Source organism: Patagioenas fasciata, chromosome 5 (genome assembly GCF_037038585.1).
Source record: "Patagioenas fasciata isolate bPatFas1 chromosome 5, bPatFas1.hap1, whole genome shotgun sequence".
Classification (NCBI taxonomy): domain Eukaryota; kingdom Metazoa; phylum Chordata; class Aves; order Columbiformes; family Columbidae; genus Patagioenas; species Patagioenas fasciata.
The window spans coordinates 44,493,706-44,516,644 of NC_092524.1; the positions used below are offsets into that span (position 1 = coordinate 44,493,706).

Here is a 22,939-nt window from a genome sequence, read left to right on the forward strand (position 1 = left end):
TAATTTAGGTTGGAAAGATCACCAAGTCCAACAGTTAACCCAGCATTGCCAAGCCCACCACTAAACCATGTCCCTAAATGCCACATCTACACATCTTTTAAACATCTCCATGGATGGTGACTCAGCTGCTTCTCTGGGCAATCTGTTCCAATGTCTGACAACCCTTTCCGTGAAGAAATTTTTACTAATATCCAATCCAAACCTCCCCTGGAGCAACTTGAGGTCATTTCTTCTCATCCTATTACTTGAGAGAAGAGACCAACACCGACCGTGCTCCAACCTCCTTTCAAATAGTTGTAGAGTGTGATAAGGTCTCCCCTCAGCCTCCTTTTCTCCAGGCTAAACAACCCCAGTTCCTTCAGCTGCTCCTCATAAGACTTGTGTTCTAGACTGCTTACCAGCTTTGTTGCCCTTCTCTGAATTCTCTCCAGCACCTCAGTGCCTTTCCTGTAGTGAATGGCCAAAACTGACCACAGTAGTCCACTGGTGCTGGCCACACTATTTCTGATACAAGACAGGAATCTGTTTGCCTTCTTGGTCACCTGGGCACATTGCTGGCTCATGTTCAGCCAGCTGTCACACCCCCAGGTCCCTTTCCCTCAGACAGCTTTCCAGCCACTCTTCCCCAAATCTGTACATTGCATGGAGTTGTGACCCAAGTGCAGGACCCGGCACTTGGTCTTGTTGAACCTCATGTAACTGGTCTCAGTCCACTAATCCAGCAAGTCCAGATTCCTCTGTAGAGCCTTCCTACCTTCCAGCAGATCAACACTCCTACCCAACTTGGTGTGATCTGCAAGTTACTGAGGGTGCACTTGATCCCCTCATCCAGATCATTTATAAAGATATTAAACAGAACTGGCCCCAATACTGAGCCCTAGGCAGCACCACTCATGACTGGCTTCTAACTGCAGAGAGGCTGCAATCTTCCTCCTTGAAGATTTTCAGAACTCGACTAGAAAAAGTATCCAAGCAACATGGCCTAGCCATGAAGTCAGCCCTGCTTTGAGCAGAAGTCTCACCAGATGACTTCTAGAGATCCCTCTCTGTTTAAATCTTTCTATTATTCTATAATTATTTTGAATATTGTGGAATTTAAACCAATTTAGTCAATTTGAGTAAGAAAAAGTGATTCAAGATTTTTAAATTACTCAGGTTGGTAGGAGAGAAATCAAACCTGGGTTTGTATTTTAACTAAATACATGCTGGAATCCAGAAAGCATGATCAGGTTGACTTCAACCTGTTTCAAATGAAATGAAACGGAAAGACAGAGAAAACATCACAGCCCAAAGAAAATGAATTATTAGGAATCTTCTAAATATCATCCATATATTCTTTACTTCCACTTTGCTACTAAATAGACCTTCAGTTTTCTTAGTTGTATTAAATAATTTTGAGATAGGTGACAAATGTTGTTTGTTTCTAAAATGCCAATGTAAACAAGAAGATGACATTACCAGAACTCTTTTAGGATTCTGTTACAAGGTCACATCCTGTCACTTTATACAAATATTATTCCTCTGTAAAGGAATTGGAATGTGAATGATTAATTGCAGACTAAGGACCAGAATCATATGCAGCCCTTTTAGAAAGAAACAAAAAAAAACAGAAAGGAAAATCAAGACTTTCTGTATAATAACTGCTTTTAGACACATTTGGTGTAACTACATGAAACTTCAAAGTTCTGAAGTAAAAGACGAAGAAACATTTGCTTGAAACACAACGGATGCTTTGATAATTTTAGAACTTTAAGAGGAGATGCTTAATTATGAGGTTTTAATGACAAAGGTTACATGGTTTACCTAAAAAAAAATGATGTATTGATGTATTTTGCTTAGGAATGCTACTAAAACAATGCTCTAAAAATCAACATAAAGGATAATAAAAGAAAATCACGTATTACATTTGACAGCAAATACACTTTGACAGGCTAGCATCTATTTCAACTGTAAGAGAGCTGGAGTGAAGTGTTCTTTACATGATGAATAGTTGTACCCATTACTATGTTCAATCTGTAAAAAAGTAAGTGTATGGAGTAGTGTGCTCTTTGGAGTACAAGGAAACTCTGGGCAACACTTCAAATCTACAGATATGGTACTTCAAATTACTGAGGATTTATTAGGAGTGGCTTCTTTATTGGCTTCTTGTGTTAATTTATTAAGCTATTAGTTGTTTTGCAAGTTGCTAAGCATTTTTAGTCAAACAAAATTACTAAACTAGAGGTAATTATGAGGCTAAAGTATCACTTAAAGTATTTTATTAATTTTGATTGTATAAACTAATTGTAATTTTTTTTTCAGTAACATTTTATATACAGGTCAAAAGTAGCCTAGCATTTAAGAGCCTTATCCCACACTTTTAATTGAGCAGCTTTTATTGTGCTATCAACATGAAAGTTTCTTCCTAGTAAAAATCAGAGGATTAATGTGCCAAAGAAGTTTAAGATTCTAATGTCAATCAGTGGGGGAGAAATAAATGTTTTACAGCTGCCACTGTCCCTACTCATATTTTTAAAGGAGGAGGTATAGGGTTTTTACCTTCACTGCCCTTTTGGGTGTTTCAGCCAAGATGGGAGGAAATATTCCTTTGTAGAAGCCAAACAATCTGTTGAAGAAAAAAAAGAAAATATTTTTGTATGGATAAGCAACATATCATTGCCATACTGCCAATTCTGTTTCCACTTTGGAGTAAAGCTACTAACATTTCAGCATTTCCAAGCATACAGACAAATAACAACACTCTTTGCTTACTTGCTACTTACTTACTTGCTAAGTAACTAATGTGCTACCAATTCCATTATGTGCTGGTGTGTCAAGGGTTAGGATTGCGGGGTGACAATCAAACCCTAGCAGATGTGTTGTTAACCTCCTCTCCCCCCCACTTCCCCCTGTTGCCCCTCCCTCTCCCCCCTTCCCACTCAGGACAGGCGATCGGGAGGGAAAGAAGGACAGAAAGAAGAGAGTTGGAAAAATTAAAGATGTTTTACTAATGCTACTAATAAGAATAGAGAAAATAATACAAAATATACAAAACCAATCTTGTAAGTCTCAGCAACTGCAGAGCCAGCACCCAAAGTCCTGGATTGGACTCTGTAGCCAACCGGAGCTGGATTCAGTCTCTCACTAGGCCTCAGTTCGCAGGGACGACCAGCAAGGTCCTCTCCTAATGTCAGCCATGAGGGAAAAAGGGAAAAAGGGACGAGATCCTCGTGATCTCCCACTTTTATATGAAGTATTCACGTGAATGGAATGTTATACATCATTGGTCAGTCTCTCGGTCATCAGTTTTCTCGTTGCCCCTCTCGCAAGATGTCCATCTGTGCTTATCAATAAGTTTGCATTCCATTGCTAGGTTTAACCAAAACATGTGTTGAGTTCTCCAGGAAAATGCAGCTAATATGAAGGCTTTAGTTGACAGGCAAAAATTCACTAAAAGAGAAACTTGTTTTTAACAAAACCAGGACATGGTGAGATGATATAAAAAAGCCAGCAATGAATAAGTAAAAATTCGATTTATTTTCTGAGTAGGCAAGAAACTGTATTTAAAGGAAGAGGATGAGTTTTGACAATGAAGGGGAAGTATTATTCAGTTGCTTTAATTTTCTAGAAATGATAATATTAAAAACTGGAGTCACAAAACACAGATTTGGAAAAAAAAAAACGTGACTTCTGCAAGTTGCATAAAAAAACCTGCATGCTCATCTTCAGATGCTAGGTTAAGAAATCTTTTAAAGTTTAATTTTAAATATTCCTCAAAATAGATTATTATTTGGCAACTTAGTTTTAGCACAAGTTAGCTATTCACAGAGCCATAACAGCATGAATGTATTTCACCTTGGAAAAAACATTTGGGTAATATCTTGCTACCATACTCATTCAGGTCTTTGCTCTTCTCTTGTCTGGCTTCATAAACACTGAAAGAGTTTACGATAGTTGTTGACTTCTGGAGCTGGCCCGAAGCCAAAGATCCACTTGTTGCAATGCTTCACATACATAGCCTGCTACAAGCACACATGGCATTTGCAAGCAGCCTAAGCTCTGCTTACAAGACCAATGTAGATGCATAATGCTGGGTCTTGGGAATGCTTTAAAGAACAAGTAGTTCTCAAAATCCCCAGGTGAGGTAAAAGGAGACATAATTCTTGTCTGCCCTAGCAGACACATAGTTAGTGCACATGGAGAGTTCAGAGAGGCATCTAATGCAATTATCAAAAAGCTATCTTGCCAGCCAACAAGGGTATGTCTTACAGCTTATCCATCTTCAGAGTTTATATGCTTCTTTCAGGACTATAAGAGGATCCTGTCTACAGAGGAAATAACTTCTTAAAGCAAAGCATTTGTGTCTTTTTAAGATGTTGAAAGGTGGTGATGTTAAAAGGTTGTGATTCATCTTTCTAAAACAGCCTATTGGAATATTCTTTCAGGGTGTGGAAGAGTCATCACATCAACAGATTCTCCTACAGTTAACCTGTGCATGTTAAAGGAAAACAATATTCCCCACGTGAAAGTAAAATACCACAAATGTTATACCATTTTTTTTTAATCCTTCTTCTAATGTTTCTCTGGAGTTCTCTTAACCTGCTCCAATATAAATAAAACAATGTAGGCTTTGTAAGATTCCCCAGAGTTGGAATACCACTCATCTGTCCTCTGAAGTAAGCGAGTTATGAGTTCCAGTCCATGATAAAAGGAAAATTTGAGCATTTTAGGCAATGATGATTTCATGACAAAACACTGAAAGTCTTTGGGTAGGAGATTTCAGGAATTCAGCTGAGTCATCAGATGTTTGAATTTCCCCAAAGTCTCACTTTCCAAACATAGATATGTATACATACACACATATACCTATTTCCATCCACATAGTTATGGATATAACTATAGATATCTATAGATATGGATATAAAATACAGATAAACTAGATCTAGTCTTAGTCTCTAATAGTTCATACATATGTATACATATTTATATACATACCTACATATACACACACAAGTATATTCTTGCTGATTCAGCAAGCTATTGCAATGTTGAATAACTTTAAGCATGTGATTCATACAGTTTAATGTGAGTTCCAACTGAAACTGAGATCCAAGTAGGATCAGCTACAAGAACACAGAACTCTATAAACACTTTCTTCCTTTCAGCTCAATCTAAAACATTGTAAGCATATCTACAATAGGCATCTCATTTGGAATTTCTAGTACTCCAGCATGATGGGAATTGGAAAATGAAAAGTGCTCAACTGCTCTACTCACAGGTGTAGCTCTGACTGCAAAAAAGTGAGACCCAAATTTGGGCCAGATTTTCTCATTAGCAGGAAATGCATAAGCAGAGAAATATGCAGTGTAAAGCAAAAATTCAGTTCTAAAAATGTACAGCAGCATTACCTAGCTTTACAGAGCAGTAGGCTGCTTTTTCAGGTTGCCTTCTTACATACTCAAATGTATGCAGCCATTGAACATATCAGCCTTGTAACACTCCCATGGTCTCTGAGCACCCCAGCAAAGACTTTTCAGAGAGAATTTGGAAGGCTATACCAGAAATTTGAGCAACAGATCTACAATCTCAGCAATTTTGTGAGGCAGTTCACAGAATCACAGAAACGTTTTGGTTGGAAGGGACCTCTGGAGGTCATCTACTCCAACCCACTTGCTAAAGTAGGTTCACCTAGAGCAAATCACACAGGATTGTGTCCAGGCAGGTTTTGAATGGCTCCAGAGAAAGAGACTCCACAACCTCTTTGGGCAACCTGTTCCAATGCTCAGCCTCAAAGTAAAGAAGTTTCTCCTCATATTCAGATGAAACTTCTTATGCTTCAGTCTGTGTACATTGCCCCTCATCCTATCATTGGGCACCACTGAAAAGAGCCTAGTTCCATTCTCTTGACATCCTTTGTTGTGTTATTTATAAACATTGATATGATCCCCTCTCAGCCTTCTCTTCTCCAGGCTGAAACCAGCTCTCTCAGTCTCTCATAAGAAAGATGGTCCAGATCCCTAGTCGTCTTTGTTAATTATTTCTAAAGAGTAATTCACCATTCTATCACAGCTTGGTGTTGAAATATCAGTGATTCAGATCATCAGCAGACCAGGCAGCAGATTGTTTGAAAATTCTAGAGAAATGGGAACTGAAAATATGAAAAGCAAGTATACATTGTTCCTGAATCACAGAAGGGTTGGAGATGGAAGGGACCTCTAGAGATCACCTGGTCCAAACCCATGCTCAGGCAGGACAACCTAGTGTTGGTTGCCCAGGGCCACGTCCAGACAGCTTTTCAATATCTTCAGGGAGAGAGACCCCACAACCTCTCTGGGAAACCTGTGCCAGTGTTTGGTCACAGTGAAAAAATGTTTCCTGCTGTTCAGATGAACCTCCTTGTGTTTCAGCTTGTGTCCATTGCCTCTGGTCCCATCACAGAGCACCACTGAAAAGAGCCTGGCTGCATCCTTTTTGAACTCTTTCTTTAGGTATTCATGCACACTGATGAGATGCCCCCTGAGCCTTCTCTCCAGCAGGCATAACAGTCCCAGCTCTTCCAGCTTTTCCTCAAATGAAAGATGCTTCAATTCCTTAATCATCTTAGTGGCTCTTTGCTGAACTCTTGGCAGTGTGTCCATGTCTCTCTCGTAGCGGAGAGCCCAGAACTGGGACCAACCCTCCAGATGTGGCCTTGCGAGTGCTGAGCAGAGGGGAAGAATCCCTCTTCTCAACCTGCTGGCAACACTGCTCTTAATATGGTCCAGGATATGAGTAGCCCTTTTGGTTGCACGGCACATTGCTGGCTCATGTTCAACTTGGTGTCCACAAGGACCCCCAGGTCCTTTTCCGCAGATCTACTCCCCAACTGGTTGGCCTCCAGTATAATACTGGTGCATGGGATTGTTCCTCCCAGGTGTAGAAATTCACACTTCCCCTTGTTGAACTTCATGAGGATTCCATCGGATCATTTCTCCATTGTGTCAAAGTCCATCTGAATGGCAGTACAACCCTCTGGTATATCAGCTGCTTCTCGCAGTTTTGTATCATCAGCAAACTTGCTGAGGGTGCATTCTGTCCCATTCAGATCATTAATGAAGATGTCGAACAGAGCTGGATCCAGTCTTGAATGCTGTGGTACACCGCTAGTTATTGGCCTCCAGCTATACTTCATACCACTGATCAACACCCTCTGGGCTTGGCCATTCAGCCAGTTTTTACTTCATGTCACTGCCTACTTATGTCTATGGGAATCTAATGGCAGACAGTGTTGAAGAGTCTGCTGAAGTCTACGTAGGAAACATCTGCTGCTCTCCCCTCATATACCAAGCCAGCCATTTCATCATAGAAGGTTGGTCAAGCATGACTTACCCTTTGTGAATCCATGCTGACTGTTACCAGTTGTTGCCTTGTCCTTCGTGTGCCTGGAAACTATTTCCAGGTTTAGTTGTTTCATCACCTTCCATGGATCAAGGTGAGGCTGAACCGCCTGTAGTTCTCTGGATCCTCCTCCTTACCCTTTTTGAAGATAGAAGTGATATTTGCCTTCCTCCAGTCCCCAGGTACCTCTCCCAGATGCCATGATCATTTAAAGATAATTGAGAGTGACCTTGAAATGACACCAGCTAACTCTTTCAGCACTTGTGGGTGCATCCCATTGGGGCTCGTGGACTCATGTATGTCAAGTTTGCTTAAGTATTCTCTAACCATATCCACTTCCACCAGGGGTAAGTCTTCCTTATACCAGACCTTGTCCCTCTCTCCAGAGCTTTGCATTTCTCAAGGCTGGCCTTGCCACTAAAAACTGAGACGAATAAGGCATTCAGTATTTCAGCCTTTTCCATGTAGCCTGTCACCAGAGACTTTGCCCCATTCAGTAGCAGTTCCACATTTTTCCTAGTCTTCCTTTCACCACTTAGATATTAAAGAAACTCTTCTTGTTGCCCTTGACATCTCTCACCAAATTCAGCTCCAGGTGGGCTTTGACTTCCTTAACCATGCCTCTGCATGCTCAGACTGTCGCTATGCTCCTCCCACGTTACCTGTCCCTGCTTCCACCTTCTCTATACTTCCTTTTTATAGTGGAGTTTTGCCAGGAGCTCCTTGCTCAAGTGCACAGGTGTCTTGGCATTTTTGGGTGACTTCCTGCATGTTGGGATGGACTTCTCAAGAGTGGAGGTGATTCTCGAATACTATCCAGCTTTCCTGGACCCCTCTTCCCTCCAGAGCCTTATACCATGGGACTCTTCTAAGCAGATTCCTGAAGAGATCACAGTCTGTTCTCCTGAAGTCCAGGGCTGTGATCTTGCTTTTTGCCCTGCTCCCTCCTCTCAGGATCCTGCACTCCACCATGTAATGGTCACAACAACCAAGGCTCCCTTTGACCTTCACATCCTCAATGAGACCTTCCTCATTTGCGAATATGAAGTCCAGCAGACCACCTCTCCTCACTGATTCCTCTTTCACTTGTGTCAATAAGTTATCATTAATGCTCTTCAGTATCTCCTGGGTTGCTTATGGCCTGCTATGTTGTCCATCCAGGATGTAAGGAGGTGGTTGAAGTCCCCATGAAGAATCAGAGTTTGGCAACACGAGGCTGCTTCTAGCTATCTGCAGAGGGCCTCTTGTTCCTTCTGGTCAGGCAAGCCATAGTAGACATCCACTACAAAGTTACCAGTATTGGTCTGCTCTTTAATCTTTACTCATAACTCATAATTCACCCTCAGGCAGAGCTCCATGCACTTCAGCTGCTCTCTCCTTGTCTTCCTGCTCTGTCCTTCCAAAAGGGTCTGTATCCCTCCATTGCAGCATTCTAGTCATGCGAGCCATCCACCACTTCTCTGGGAACCCAACAAGATCCTACCCCTGCAGCTGCACACAGATCTATAATTCCTTGTGTTTACATTCCACACTGCGTGTCTTAATGTGAAGGCACTTCAGAGAGGCTTCCTTGCTTACATGCGAATGCTTGAGGTGAAGCCACTGAAGCACTGTTTTGTTCATTTTGTGTTCCTCGTTGTTCACATCATCCCAGGTGCCTTGCTTGTCAGCCCTATCCATCACTCCCTCAGAGCTGTGGTAACTCTCCCTCCCTTGTGGTTTCTGGTTTAAACCCCTTTTTACCAGGTCAGCAACCCTGTGGCAAAGATACTTATGCAAAGATATCAATGTACATGACACATCAAGCTGATCTGCTTATTGCAGTTGTAAGGTCAACATTGAAGCTTTTCTGCTGGGGCAATCTTTACTATGAACCAGGAGAATCTGCAGAGCTCAGCAACTATATTCACGGCTCCACAAATCCCTAAAATTTTAAGGGATCTGTAACTGGGTTTCACTGCTTTACTCCTTATTTTCTCTGTGGAGGCAAACCTCATCAGGAAAGACTGACAGGGAGGAGTTAAGGTCTATACCTATGGAACAAATTAAGTTTAGAGATTTAAAAACACATGAAAACTTTGAGGATATGTATCTATACATGCAATATGAAATTCAGTAAACATGGTAAGAACTAGCTCGGTATTTAATTATGAACTGTGGTTTAGGTTGGTTTTTTTTCTTCCTCATTTGAAATAGAAACAGAAAAAAGGATAGTAAGCACAGTCAGTGAGATGAAAAGACTAAAGAAAAGGAGGAAGGAGAAGACAATCCCATTTCACCACTGGCTATTGTCAACTGACTAATCTTTTGCATAAAATATAGTCTCTTTTAGAACCTTCTGTGCCTGAAGTAGAGGACAAGCAGCTGCTTCCAAATTTTCCAAAGGATGCTCTACAAATCATGCCCAGTGAAGATACAACAATTATTTGAAATCTTTGCACAATGAGCTATTTACTTAATTTTTAAATTAATAGAAGCTTGAATGTCTTTGTCAGTCAGAAAGTACATACACAGTGATCTTGTACTTCTCTTTTCCTTGGTCAATAACACTGTGTTAGCCTACTTGCACACACACAGTATATTTTTTCATATCAACTAGTGAATGGTGATGACATTTCACATTTGAAAGACATTATCACCTGGATATAGGTTTTCCTTCAGAAAACTCGCATTCAGAAAAATTGTGGAACAGCAGCAGCAATCACTGCAGCGTGTGATAGAAGACAGAGGATGTGACATCATATCCCCAGCTAGAGACACTGGAAAGAACAAGTAAATCTCTAACAGAAACACAGCTACATCTCATTTGGTTTCAGCATTAAGGGTCTAAATGAACACCACCATTCAATTGTATTCTGGGCAACAGCCCAAACTCATCTTTGCAGCAGTTGATTTTGAAACATTACAGTCAATCATATCTTCTCAATTTGTTCTTCCAGTCTTTATCCTTCTGGTTTCCATTTCTTGTTTGGAAGTCTTGAGTCATTCACCCTGGCAAGACGACCAACCTAAATCAGTTATTTTCTCCAAATTATTCTGAAATTGGGATCTTGCTTAGTTTGTTGTTTTCTTCCTCTGTCTTTTACATAATTTTCCCTTTAAGCATCTAACAAAACTGATTGAAGGCATGAACACAATATTCCCTTTCTTCTAGTGCTGTCAAATCCAAGTCTTTTACCCACATTGTTTTATAATTGAAACAAAAACTTTCATGCTTTCATTACCTCTGCATTATCTCAAGTATAAATAAAAGACCTGAGTTTCATGACCAAGTTGGTTACATTAAATGAATGTGCAACTTTCTGATTTGACAAAATTTTTTATTTCAACAAAAGGAAGGAATTTTGAAGGCATGCTTGGTAGTAGAGTGGGTGTTCAAAAAGAGGAACAAAGTATATCTAAATGTAATAAAATTTGCTTAGAGTTTCACTTATACCAGGAAAAAGGTATCTTTATTTCATCATATGTAGCATGTTGTGAATTTATTACTAACAGAGAGTAAAACAACTGAAAACAGGGCAATATTACTTGATTATAGCTATTAGTGTGAAGTAATCTTTATGTTGACCTACTTGGAGATTTAAATGATTTTAAATTCCCAGAAGTGTCAGGAAAACTAGTGAGAGTGTAGTGAAGGCAAGCACAAATAAGTACCTACCGCTGAGAAAAAGTGACTTACAGATTAGCCATTTATTTTGAGAGCAACAAGCCACTAGTCAGTTCACACATGTAGTTCACCCTCAATTACAGTGTCTACAACCTTTTGCCCAGTTGAAGAGGTTATGCTATAGGGAAGGTTGAGTGTCATTCAGGGGCAACAGGAACAAAGTTAAAAAGACATTAGATGTTGGACACAATCATAGAAAACCAGGCTTGGATATCCTGTTGCTTGCCAAAAGCCTTTTCTTCTTGTGAAGTATGTTATATGTATTATCCTACCGCAAATGTTAAACACATGTCCCTACAGGAACCTCATATGAAGCTATCAATGACACACTTAGTCAAGTTAGCTTCTGAATTTCTATTACACAAATGTATTTCTTTATCTATCCTGTGTCTACTATACAGATAGCTGCTACTTTAGACACCTGTACTAAATATTAGGTACTTATTTTCACAGCACATTTACCTTTTTTTCACCAAGTGTGCATTCATGTAAATCACCACCACTTGAAACACATGAGAATTAGGGAAAACTAGATTTTTTTTCACAGTAAGTAAATGTAATACAGAATTATGTTAACATGTGTCTGTAGTAACACTGATGTTACACTATATGCTAAAAGAAGATCAAGAGTCCAGCTGTGAGAATACTAGAAGCAGACCAACTCATGAAAGAAATCCCTCAAATCAGTTAAGGCAACACAGAGTGTGAAAAGTGACTGGTTAAAAGGCAAGGGACTGTAAGTAAAAGGCATTCAAGATATTTCAGAAAAAAAACTAAACAGTGGAGGATCTGGCTCAGAAACAATCAGGCTGGCCAAGAAATGGATTAATAATCAACATCAATCTACCTCACTTATTCAAAATGACAGTCATCACTGTATTTACTGCATGTGGGTCAGATTATGAAGTTATTACGATCCATCATACATGTGACTTTGGTATTCTTATTGAGAAATAAGTCTTTCTTCCATGACTTTTAATCACTTCTCAATCTCTTGGTCAAAATCCTTGCTAATTTTTGGCTTTCTACTCTGCACTCTGAATTTATACAAGTTACAGGACACACCTAAATAAAATCCCTCAAGAGAGGGAAAGATGAAACCTTCTCCTTCTTTTTTTTTGTGTCATTTGTGCAGCAAAAAATAAGAGTAAAAAAAGGAATCCTTGTTAAAATTTGTCTCTATTAAAATGATAACCTAGCCCTCTCTTATACTACTTATTTCTCACATGCTTTCTGTGTTTTGCTATACTAAAAACGAGTTATAGGAAGGTGAAGTTAGAGCCTTGCATTGTAATGCACAACATAGCCTCAACAGTTCTCTGCGTGTAAAAAAAGAACATCTTGTTCTGTTTTTTTTTTCCGCAAGGATGATTATAAATTAATTAGTTAAGTGGTACATTGGTACATGAAGCAATGGTTCATGTGTATTAGATTAAATTGGATTTTTTAAAAGTAGATAAGCTCACACTTCTGCCACTTACTCTGACAGTGCCGGGGCCTGTGAAGCCAGGCTGACAGCTGCTGCCGAAGGGGAGTGGGGCTGCCCAGGAAATGGTGACACTGGGGGTGGTGGGGCAGGACCCCCAGCTGCAGCAGCAGCCCTGCTCACTCGACAGAGCTCCCTGCCACCTCCCCCTGCTCCTTCTTAATACCTGTAGTCTGGGCCCCATGGCCAGTGAATGGGATATCAGTTTTGCCCACACTTCTGAGAAGCCTTAAGCTGGTCTGTTTGATGTAATTCCTGTTGAAATGAGTGCAAATGGCAGCATTATTATCACTGGCAGCTGGTCTACACTCTTACAAAATTGCCTGCATGTAATCACTAGCTGGGCTGTATGGGCTACGTGTCTCATTTCTTACAACTGACAGGATTTTCTTCCCCTGAAGACTTTCGCTGTAGCTGCCCCTTTGTTTGCAATAGAAATAAGCTACAGACATGCCAAAACAGCTTTGCCTAGAGCTTCTGAAACAGAAAAATTCTTCATTGCATTTTGGATTGTCAGAACTGGCAGAATGCTTCATTTGTTCAGCAGGAGTTTTAGTTGTTCAAACACTAGAAGAGAATTTAAGTTGTTGTGTGTGGTTTTTTTTTCCTCCCCCTTTTGCTAACAGTACCGCCGTAACTGGTATGACAGGAAGCAGTCACTGCTTTAAAGTAGATCCACACCTACATCTACAGAAACTAAAGAATGCAAGAAAATTATTCATTTTAAATTTTGTTACCAAAAGAAAAACAGATTTTTGTAGCTACCTGCTTAGAAATCTATTTCTGACACTTAAAAAATCACAGAGTGGATAACTAAATGTGTTTTCTGGAAATGACTTGCAGCATTTCTCTGTGTTAAACTGATGCTGTGATTCATTAAATGAAAAATCATGAGATTACTAAAATCTCTGTGCTTGCCCTGGGAGTGCATCCTACTCAGATTAGTTGTGACTTCATAAAAATACAACATTAAGCTGTTTTAACTTCATCAGAAAAAATGTGGCTCAGGAAGGAAATTTTTGATTGCAAGTTAATGTTAGTCTTCATTGGAATAAGTTATACTCTTCAATATCCACATGCATAATCCCTGGGGAGTTATATGACTACATTTATTCTTTCCCATCTGCTAGCTAAATATGGGATTCAAGAGGCTTTCAGTGTCATTATACGAATTAGTGACTCTCCCAAGAGGACTCTAGTTCATGATATAGTGAATAACTTACAATGAGATTTAGAAGACCAACTTTCAGAGATCATTTTGTGTTTGTATGAGTTTTTCACCTGCAATTATTTGCGTGTGTAATTTAGGTTACTTAGATGTTTTTAATTTACAGATGCAATCAGTGATGTAGATATTTGAACCGCACTGAACTGCTGGCAACCATAACTGCAGGTGCAAAATTGTGTCTACAGTGATTTCGGTTCATAAATACATCAATCTTCTGAAGTCTAAAGTAAAACTAGGCCAATAGTGGTTCTATACTTTTTTAACAAACTAAAAATCTCACATATTTTTCCTGTTTTTCAAAAAAATCTCAAGACAGCACTTTTTAGCATTAAAAAGAATAGGGTGTCATTAAAATACACAAACATGCACGTAATTATTAATTTTATTCCATCTTTTAGCATCTTGACCCTTGGGGTGTTTTTCTTACTCCCTTTACAATACCTGTAGCAGGAAATCATAAAAGACTCATGATTTTGTAAAAGTAACACTGCTAATAGTTGGAACAGTAGAGAGCAACAGTTTCATACGCATAGAGGTCAAAGTGTGCAGAATTGGTAGCACTACTTAGGTAGTGAATGGCATCATGAATACATACACATACTGGCACTTGAATTTCCATCTGGCAGACAGTTGTGGTACCCAGATGTACCATGGGACTGAAAGGTATTATTATATAGATGTGTGAGGAAGCTCACACAGATGACAACTACCTGGCTAAAGACAGACAAAATACCTCTGTGTATGGATTCTGTCTTGAATCTCTGTTCACCCAGAAAGTGCTAATCATTATAAGGGAAACCACTAACAGAATTTTTCACTTAAAAACTGATTATAGAGAGTTTTATGCACTTGAGAGTGAGGAAACTCTTCCTCAAGAAAGCAGAAACTTCTTACAGTAGCAGGTACTGTCCCTAGGTACAGGGACACAGTGTCACAGATCCTTTCCTACCCCTCTGGAGTGCCATCACGCAGTGCCAGTGTGACACAGTGAGGGCATGGGTGTGAAACCAAACTCCAGCCCTTTGTTCCAGCCAGCTCATCCCAGCCCAGGTTTTACCACGTAAGAAAACTCTGTCAGATGAAGATCTACATCATAGGCTGACTGTCACGGATGCTGGAGTGATGCCCAAAAGGGTACCTCCTATTCTTCATGCACCACACACAAGTGCCCTAAAAATACCATATGGATTAACACATTTTCCTCAGTGTTATTCTAGCCCAGGAACAAATAGAGTTGACAGATAATAGAAAAAAACTTTTTTTGTTTGTTTGGTTGGTTTTTTTTTTTTTGGTAAATCACAATGCATTTTACACATGAAAGTTCCCCTTTTCGGGCAATATGCAGCAATGCTTTCAAACTGATTCCACCTTCAGTACTATGAAACTCCCACAGTATGACAACATTCCTCTTGTTCTTCTCACACAATTTATAAGATAAAGCACTATGATGTCATGTCATTGCTCTGTCTAGAGAGGTGACTAACCTTCACTCTGAGTCTCTCAAAGGGAAAAAAATAAGCAGGTTAGTTTAAACAACTGAAAATGAAGAAAACTTACCAAAGATGTACCAAAGGATTACAACCAAAGCTGACTGTTAAATGATTAGAAAAAGATTTTGCAAGGTTCTACACCAGTGATATAATCCAGTACAGTTACTGACGAAAAACCTGCTACAAGGTTGTGATACAGAGACATGTAAATACCTTTTGAGACCAGATCAACAGGCAAGACAAATGTGTGAAGGGAAGAATCACATAGTAGTCACCTTAATTATTATTATTGTTACTTACTATTCAGTGATCTACTCTTGTTTTATGTAGCCATGCCCCACCTGCCAATGGTCTCCTCATGTGCATAGACATATATAAAGAAACCTGACAGATTTTTTTTTTTAAAGTAATGGAGTTTGTGTCTCAGTGATGTGGCAGTTTCTACTGGATTATTATTATTTTTTTTAAAAACTTGCAATATGTTCTTTGAGCTCCAAACCTGCCTCAGCATGTTTAACTTGAACACCTCTTTTGAAATGTTTTCTTTTTTCTCAATATACTCTTCTGATCCAGCACCTTTCTCATCTTGAATTCTTCCGCAGAATTTTTGCCACTTCAGCATTGAATAAACAAAAGAAATGAACCCTCTCTCCCAAGTTACTTTAAAAAGCATAGAGAGTATTTTACTTTACAAATGAACACAGCATTTCAAGTGAAAATTCAAGCAAATGCAACACAAACTATTTTACAGCAGATGGATTTTTTTTTTCATTAAACCTTTCTGCCTTATATGACTTAAAATAATATGATGTTTATAACCATCAATACATCAAAAAGAAAGCAAATTTGGGTCAAACTTCTTTTTCCCCTAGATCTCATATTTTCTCTGAATTTGCAAAAGAGAAATCTTTTTTTTTTTTTTATAGCTCACAAACATGCCATGAGGCTTGCTCAGTAACCAGCTCTGAGCATTTAGGACTCAGCCAGATTAGCTGGAGATTGTCATTGCACCTCTGCAGTGGTATGATTTGCCATGATCTCACGCTCTGTAAGTGTAACCGTAATTTGCAGCCACACTACTTCCTTGTTCACCATCATCAGAGAGCATTACAAAGTCAATATAAATAACATTTCACTGACTGAATGATTACCTGCTATGCTGCAGAGTTGATTTAGAGTCACCTTCTCTACGGACAGCACAGACAGCAAGGACATAAGAACACATTTATATTGTTTTAACTAGGGTGACAAGCAGTCAGAACCACGGTTTCATTGGAAACCTCTGTCTGGCAAAGTGCTGTTGAAGACAAAGAAGTCTGTGCTGCAAGCAGATTTGCAAGGCAAGGGTGAGCAGAGAGCTCCAAGTGCAATGGTGTCTGCTGGAACTGTCGCTGGTTTTGAAGGAACAGGTTGTAAAGTCGTTTAGAGCACCGGACATCCTGAGGCAAGGCTCCAAGAAATGGCATCCAACGTGATCAGCATTGATATACAACATAGTAGGTTCTTCTATGGTTTGTGTTTTGCTGTAACTTAAAAAGGCTAAAAAGCCCACAGGTGTGAGTGAGTTTTTAACAAAATGTGTCTGCAGTTCAAGAAAGAACCACACAATTTATGATTTTGTACTGAAACTATGTAAAACTAGCAATACGGTGAAAAAGAAAAACAACAAAAAAACTCAGCAGTGTTGTCAACAGCTTTCTGTTCTGCTTTTGGGTTACAAAAATTCACACAAGGTTATCACCTGGGGGCAGCTGAAAATTATCTTAACAGCTGCATAAGTAGAATATGAGAGAAATCATAAATCGTTGAGCAGTAGTATTTCTGAAAGCAGTAGTTTAATTTAACTTTCTTTCTGCCATGATGTGCTGATTGGTTTATGATGAATTTTTCTTCCAGGGAAGAACATACTTTTTAGTAAACAAATTTTTACACTTTCCTGTGTAAAAGTGAGTAACAGTAACAGACCTATGGACTGATTAAACTCTTACTGAAGTCAAAGTAGTCCTCTTTATTTTAGTAGAGTTTCTACATTTTTTACAAAGAAGTTTTAAGAGAGTTTCAAGAACTAAACTACCCCTTTTCTTTCAAAGATTACATGTTCCTTAGTTTTTTCTCTAAGCATTCAAGACTCCTGCAGCTTTTTGTACCTCTGGTTTGTTCTTCCTGTTTTTTTCTTAAATTTTTTTTTTTCTATGAAGCCTATAATCCCAGTTCCAAGTAAAAAAGCTTGGTACCATTAGTTATTCAGAGACAAACCAGAACAGACTACTGCTACATTCAAACTTTAAGCAAAAACTTTAAGCAAAGCCACTGAATCTTGATTATGAATACTGATATATTGCTCTATACAGATCTATACCGCTAACAAACACAACTGGGCTTCCATGAATAATATTGTACATTTTGATGCAGCATTTATAGCAGGAATGATTTTTTGTTGTTTAGAGAAACTTAAAAAATGACTAAATGTACATTCTGATCATGAATGTACAAAACTTACACTTCAGCATATAAAAAAATCATAAATAATCAATATAGAGTGGAAAGAGAAATGTAATACTTTCCATCATCTCTGGGGTCTGCCCTACACATGGACCTCTTGGAAACCACAAAGTATAAAGCAATGCCTCATAATGTAATGCATACCTGTACTTTGTAGGAAAAGTACATCTAGTATGCACACAGATGCAGAATGTAGCAGTGCATGGAGCCCTGGTACGGCAGCTCGAGTCTGCTACCATTTGAGCTAAAGCAGAACTACATTAGCTGGCACTGACAGCAGTTCATTTATCCTGTCTGCGGGCAAGCCATCACACAGCAGCAGCACTGCACACACACAGAGCCAGAATCACTTTTCAAGCAAAATGAACAGAGAAAGGAGGTAAAGAGAAAAACACAACTTTGTATTAAGTTTAACGTATATACCCATCTAATTAATTCATTTTTCAAACTTATTTAAGCCTCTGGGAAAGCAGCCTTCCTATGAGACATTATACTCAAAAGGCACTACATCACAGCAACTCAAGCACATAGAATCGGCTTAGAGATGATGAATAATGAAGTATTACTTGAGATTTTCAGCTTATTCACTCCATACTTGTTTGTGATGATGTGGTAAAAAAAAATGCTTTGGATCTCAGTTTTAACCATTTTACTGGACATCTGGTGTTTGCTGCTTAAAGTTTCACTATTACCAGGGTCATTGTAATTCTATAGCACATATGGGCCAAATTCCCTAGCAGTTTTTTGTGAATTCTGCGGCAGTGGAAACATCTGTAGCTGTGCATAGTTCCACACATACCGAATTCAGAGGAGCTGCAGAGTGTTCTTGGATCTTTTGCATTTCAGTGTCCAGGAAATTAGCCACTCTAACAGATGATCTTTTGGTTATATATATATTATTTTTTTAAAATTTTATTTAACCTTCGGTGGGATATGCCCAAATCAAGTAAAACCACACAGATTCTAAGTGCTAGCATTTGATTTTCATCAGTTATTAAAGGAAACACTAGTGCCTCAGTCTTCATGTTTTTAGAAGTACACACAGCATTTGGAAACATTTTTTTGAAGTGGGTGGACTGATGCCACGGGAAACTGGCCTATGGTCACTGAAAAGTTTGAGAACTGCAAACCAAGCCTAGGCCACAAGAATCAAAGAGAATAAGAAAGACATTTAGCAGCAGAATCTTATCTTCTAAGGCAAAAATAAAGAATAAAGAAGTGGAGCACTACATCTGCCATTTGTGCGTTATCAAAATCTGTGTTAAAATTATTTGAATGACACTATAGTATAATGTAAGTTTCAGTTATTTGTTTTCAAATGATAGAATAAAACTATAACATTTTACAAATAAAGGCCTGTGAGAATGAATGGCCTGGAATAAACAGTCTCTTATTTCCCAGATCTGGAAGTATTTGTGCCGACTGGTTAGGACTAAATCAATATATTACAATTACCTGAACTTGATCCAAAACTTGGTTTTCCAAAAAAAAAAAAAACCAGAAAAGTCCTAGCACCAGGTTTCTTTTCAGTACTGTAACACATCACTGACTAAGCCACCAGAGGAGTAAACTAAATTTGTTCTGTCACTGAGCAGTTCTTGTTGTATGTGCTTAGACTGGCAAAGATTGGCAGAGTAAAACTTCAGCTATATCTCCATCTAAATTCTACTCTGAATTAAATATTAAATTCTTAAGAATTAAAGATATTGATGGAGGCTTATGCTGGGGTTACGGTAAGTTAGCCTATAGAGTTTTTTTCAGATTCAGAAGTGGATTTGTAAGTAATTTTACAGAAGAAAACGCATTATGCCAATAGGATCATAATAAGCAAAAGGGATGAAGAACTGGGCAACCTGCCTATATGGATAGTGCAGCTTAGAGCGGAGAGAGTAAGGATGCCTACCGCAGGAGAGAGGATCTGTGATAGCAATTATGTTATAGATATTTAAAACACATTTAATAAGTGCACAAATAGCTGCATTTAGTAACTGCTTGTTATGCTTGTTATAGGGCAAGCATTCTTGAGTGATGTACCTGATTTAAGAAATACCTATACCTTCCTAACAAAGTTTTCCGCAGATGCTCAGCCATCTCCATACCACAGTCTTCCATATTGATTTGTGCTCATATAATTATCAGTAAAACTGTATGGCACTCCAGATCCCTGAAGGGTGGAGAAAGAAATTCAAAAAAGGAAATTCTGGGAACTGTGAAAATCTTCCTGCAATTGAAATCTTCTGAAAGAAGATTGAGATGACAGCACAAGAGCAAAAGAAGCTAAAACATTAAACCCATGATGCATGTGTAACCAGAGCTTCTCTGGTTTGATATTCTACTCAGGATGACTGAAGGCTGACTGAAGGGATGCTCCATAGAGCTAAAAAGACCTTTCATTTGCTGTATTTGTTCTCACACAGATTAAAGACAACATTGGTCTTGAAGGCAGGGAATCTGAACAGCAGGCTGGGTGGAATGCAGAAAACAGCAAGAAAGAGCCAGAGAAGATGCCTGAAACAGGAAATTTGTGATATTCCCTACCCGTTTGAGGCAAAAATTGCATCCTTACCCCCAAACTGTAAATAGGTAAGACTCTGAGCCTCCCAAAATAAACCATTCCTCCCCTCAATGGATTTCCTTTTACCTCCAAGGACTAATCCATGCTATCACGTCTTCATCTGTATCCAACCATGCTTAAAAGGAAGGAAAAAAACCTCCTGTCATGCATTTAGTCAATTGTCTATTAACAAAAAATAATCCTTCTTGATCCCTGACAGTGACTTGCTGAAGCTCTGAGGCATGATGTAAGTATGATGATCACTAAAATGCAAACTTCCAAGTGTCACAGTAGGTTCAGGGCAGTGCAAGATTTCCTGTTCTCAAAGCTTAATACAAGACAGGGAATGAGTTATGAGACTAGACTGCAAACTCAGAAGGGACCTGTTAAGATACATCACTTTACTGATACAAGCTTTCATCTACAAACTACATTAAGTAATATTTGGAAAGTCTTATGTAATGGCACTTCAGCAAAAGCCCTCCAAATGACTGCTTCAGTGTTTTTCTAGATTCAGAAAAAGCTGTGTTTGAAGGCTGCATTTCCTTAACATCAAATTTCAGGTACTGGTTGTAGTGAGCAAGGCTGAAAAGCCTTGAACACACAGGTACCAGAAAACTTTTACACTGGGTGAAAAATGTATCTATACATAGCAATCATGTCACTTTTAAGCATTCTCTTTCAGAACCAGAAAAACCTAACCCCTTGAATTTTATGACGCAGGGCTTATTTTCCTCCCAAGATATTTCTGTGGCATTCTCAAAATTCTTCAATATTTCTATTTTTTCTTTGAAGTGTTGACTTAATTCAGTATTTTATTGGTTGTGTTACCAAAGTTATATACAGAGGCAAAATCCTGTTCTTCCTTACTATTCCTAAGTTCCACATAGTACTACTCTTTGCACACTTTAGGATTGCATGATCCTTTTTGCTGTGGTATAGTCCTATAAGCTCATGTTGATGGAATCGTCTTTAACAACTAATTATTTTGGTGTCACTGCTTCCCAGGACAATGTCCTCTGCATTTTTTGTATAGTAAGTATAATATGAATTCTGATTCCACCTTGAATTACTTTGTATTTGGCCAGATGAAAAGGCTTTGCATGACAATCATGAAATTGGGTGGAATTCTAAAACAATAATATATTCTCATTTACTACCCCACTTTTTTTTTGTGTTAACTGAAATATATACCAACTTCATTAGATGTTCACCAGGAAGAAAACATAATGGTATTTTAAAATGTTTATTTTAATTTCTACTTTCTGTATGTGGTTTCTTTGTTTTTATTTAACTGAAACTCTTCCCACTCTTAATTATTGCTCCCTACTTGATTCAAAAATATTAAAGGCTGGGCTGAATTATGAATTTGATTCTAGAGATTATGATGGCTTTGAAGCATTCCCAAACTAAGCTTGAGAAAGAAAGACTGTAACTGATAATATTTCAGCATACATATTTAAAGCGTGTGAGAGTATTAGTTTCACATCAGGGAAATTCTGAATTCTATCATCTGTCTGGCAGACAGAAAATTCACTCTGCCAAGATAACTGGGCCTGGTGACACCACAAACCCACTTTAGCCCATTTGAAGCTCCATTCTGTATACTGTTTTCCTGAGTGGGTAGGAACAACCCCAGGTTCCGGGTTGGGGAATGATCTGTTAGAGAGCAACGTAGGGAAAAGGGACCTGGGGGGTCTTGGTGGACAGCAGGATGATCATGAGCCAGCACTGTGCCCTTGTGGCCAGGAAGGCCAATGGCATCCTGGGGTGCACTAGAAGTGGGGTGGTTAGTAGGTCGAAAGAGGTTCTACTTCTCCTCTACTCTGCCCTGGTGAGACCTGGTGGAATATTGTGTCCAGTTCTGGGCCTCTCAGTTCAAGAAGGACAGGGAACTGCTGGAGAGAGTCCAATGCAGGGCAACAAAGATGATTAAGGGACTGGAACATCCCCCTGATGAGGAAAGGCTGAGAGAGCTGGGTCTCTTTATTTTGGAGAAGAGGAGACTGAGGGCTGACCTTATTAATGTTTACAAATATATGAAGGGTGAGTATCACGAGGATGGAGCCAGGCTCTTCTCGGTGAAAACCAATGGTAGGACAAGGGGTAATGGGTTCAAACTGGAACACAAGAGGTTCCACTTAAATTTGAGAAGAAACTTCTTCTCAGTGAGGGTAACAGAACACTGGAACAGGCTGCCCAGGGAGGTTGCAGAGTCTCCTTCTCTGGAGACATTCAAATCCCGCCTGGACACATTCCTGTGTAACCTCATCTAAGTTTTCCTGCTCCGGCAGGGGGACTGGACTAGATGATCTTTTGAGGTCCCTTCCAATTCCTAACATTTTGTGATTCTGTGAGTTGGATGGATTTTAAAATTAAAAAAAAAAAAAAACCAAACATACATACACATATATATATATATATAAAATTAGTCTTGAATGTTACAGCACCAAAAGCATGAAAGGGAAGCCTTTTTATCCAATTTATGTTATTTTCTAGGTGTTGTAAACTAACAGTGCCAACAATGATCACAAAATGTTTCTACTCTTAAACAGTAGTTATCACACATCTTCAGAGCATATATTACATATCTTGACAAATCATATTATAACTATTTTCTTTCCATCCAATAGTCACATGTACCATTTTTCCTCCT

At 38.9% G+C, this 22,939-nt stretch overlaps 1 protein-coding gene across 5 annotated transcripts in view; it reads right to left on the reverse strand.

Annotated features, from left to right (window-relative positions):
* SLC25A21 (solute carrier family 25 member 21) overlaps nucleotides 1-22,939 on the reverse strand; it is a 257,043-nt gene that overhangs the window by 24,172 nt on the left and 209,932 nt on the right. For all 5 annotated transcript variants that reach the window (XM_065839421.2, XM_071809408.1, XM_071809407.1 and 2 more), the window contains one exon: nucleotides 2,539-2,605. In XM_065839421.2, coding sequence (XP_065695493.1) covers nucleotides 2,539-2,605 — 67 coding nt within the window. Of the gene's footprint in view, nucleotides 1-2,538; nucleotides 2,606-22,939 lie in introns of those variants that run through there.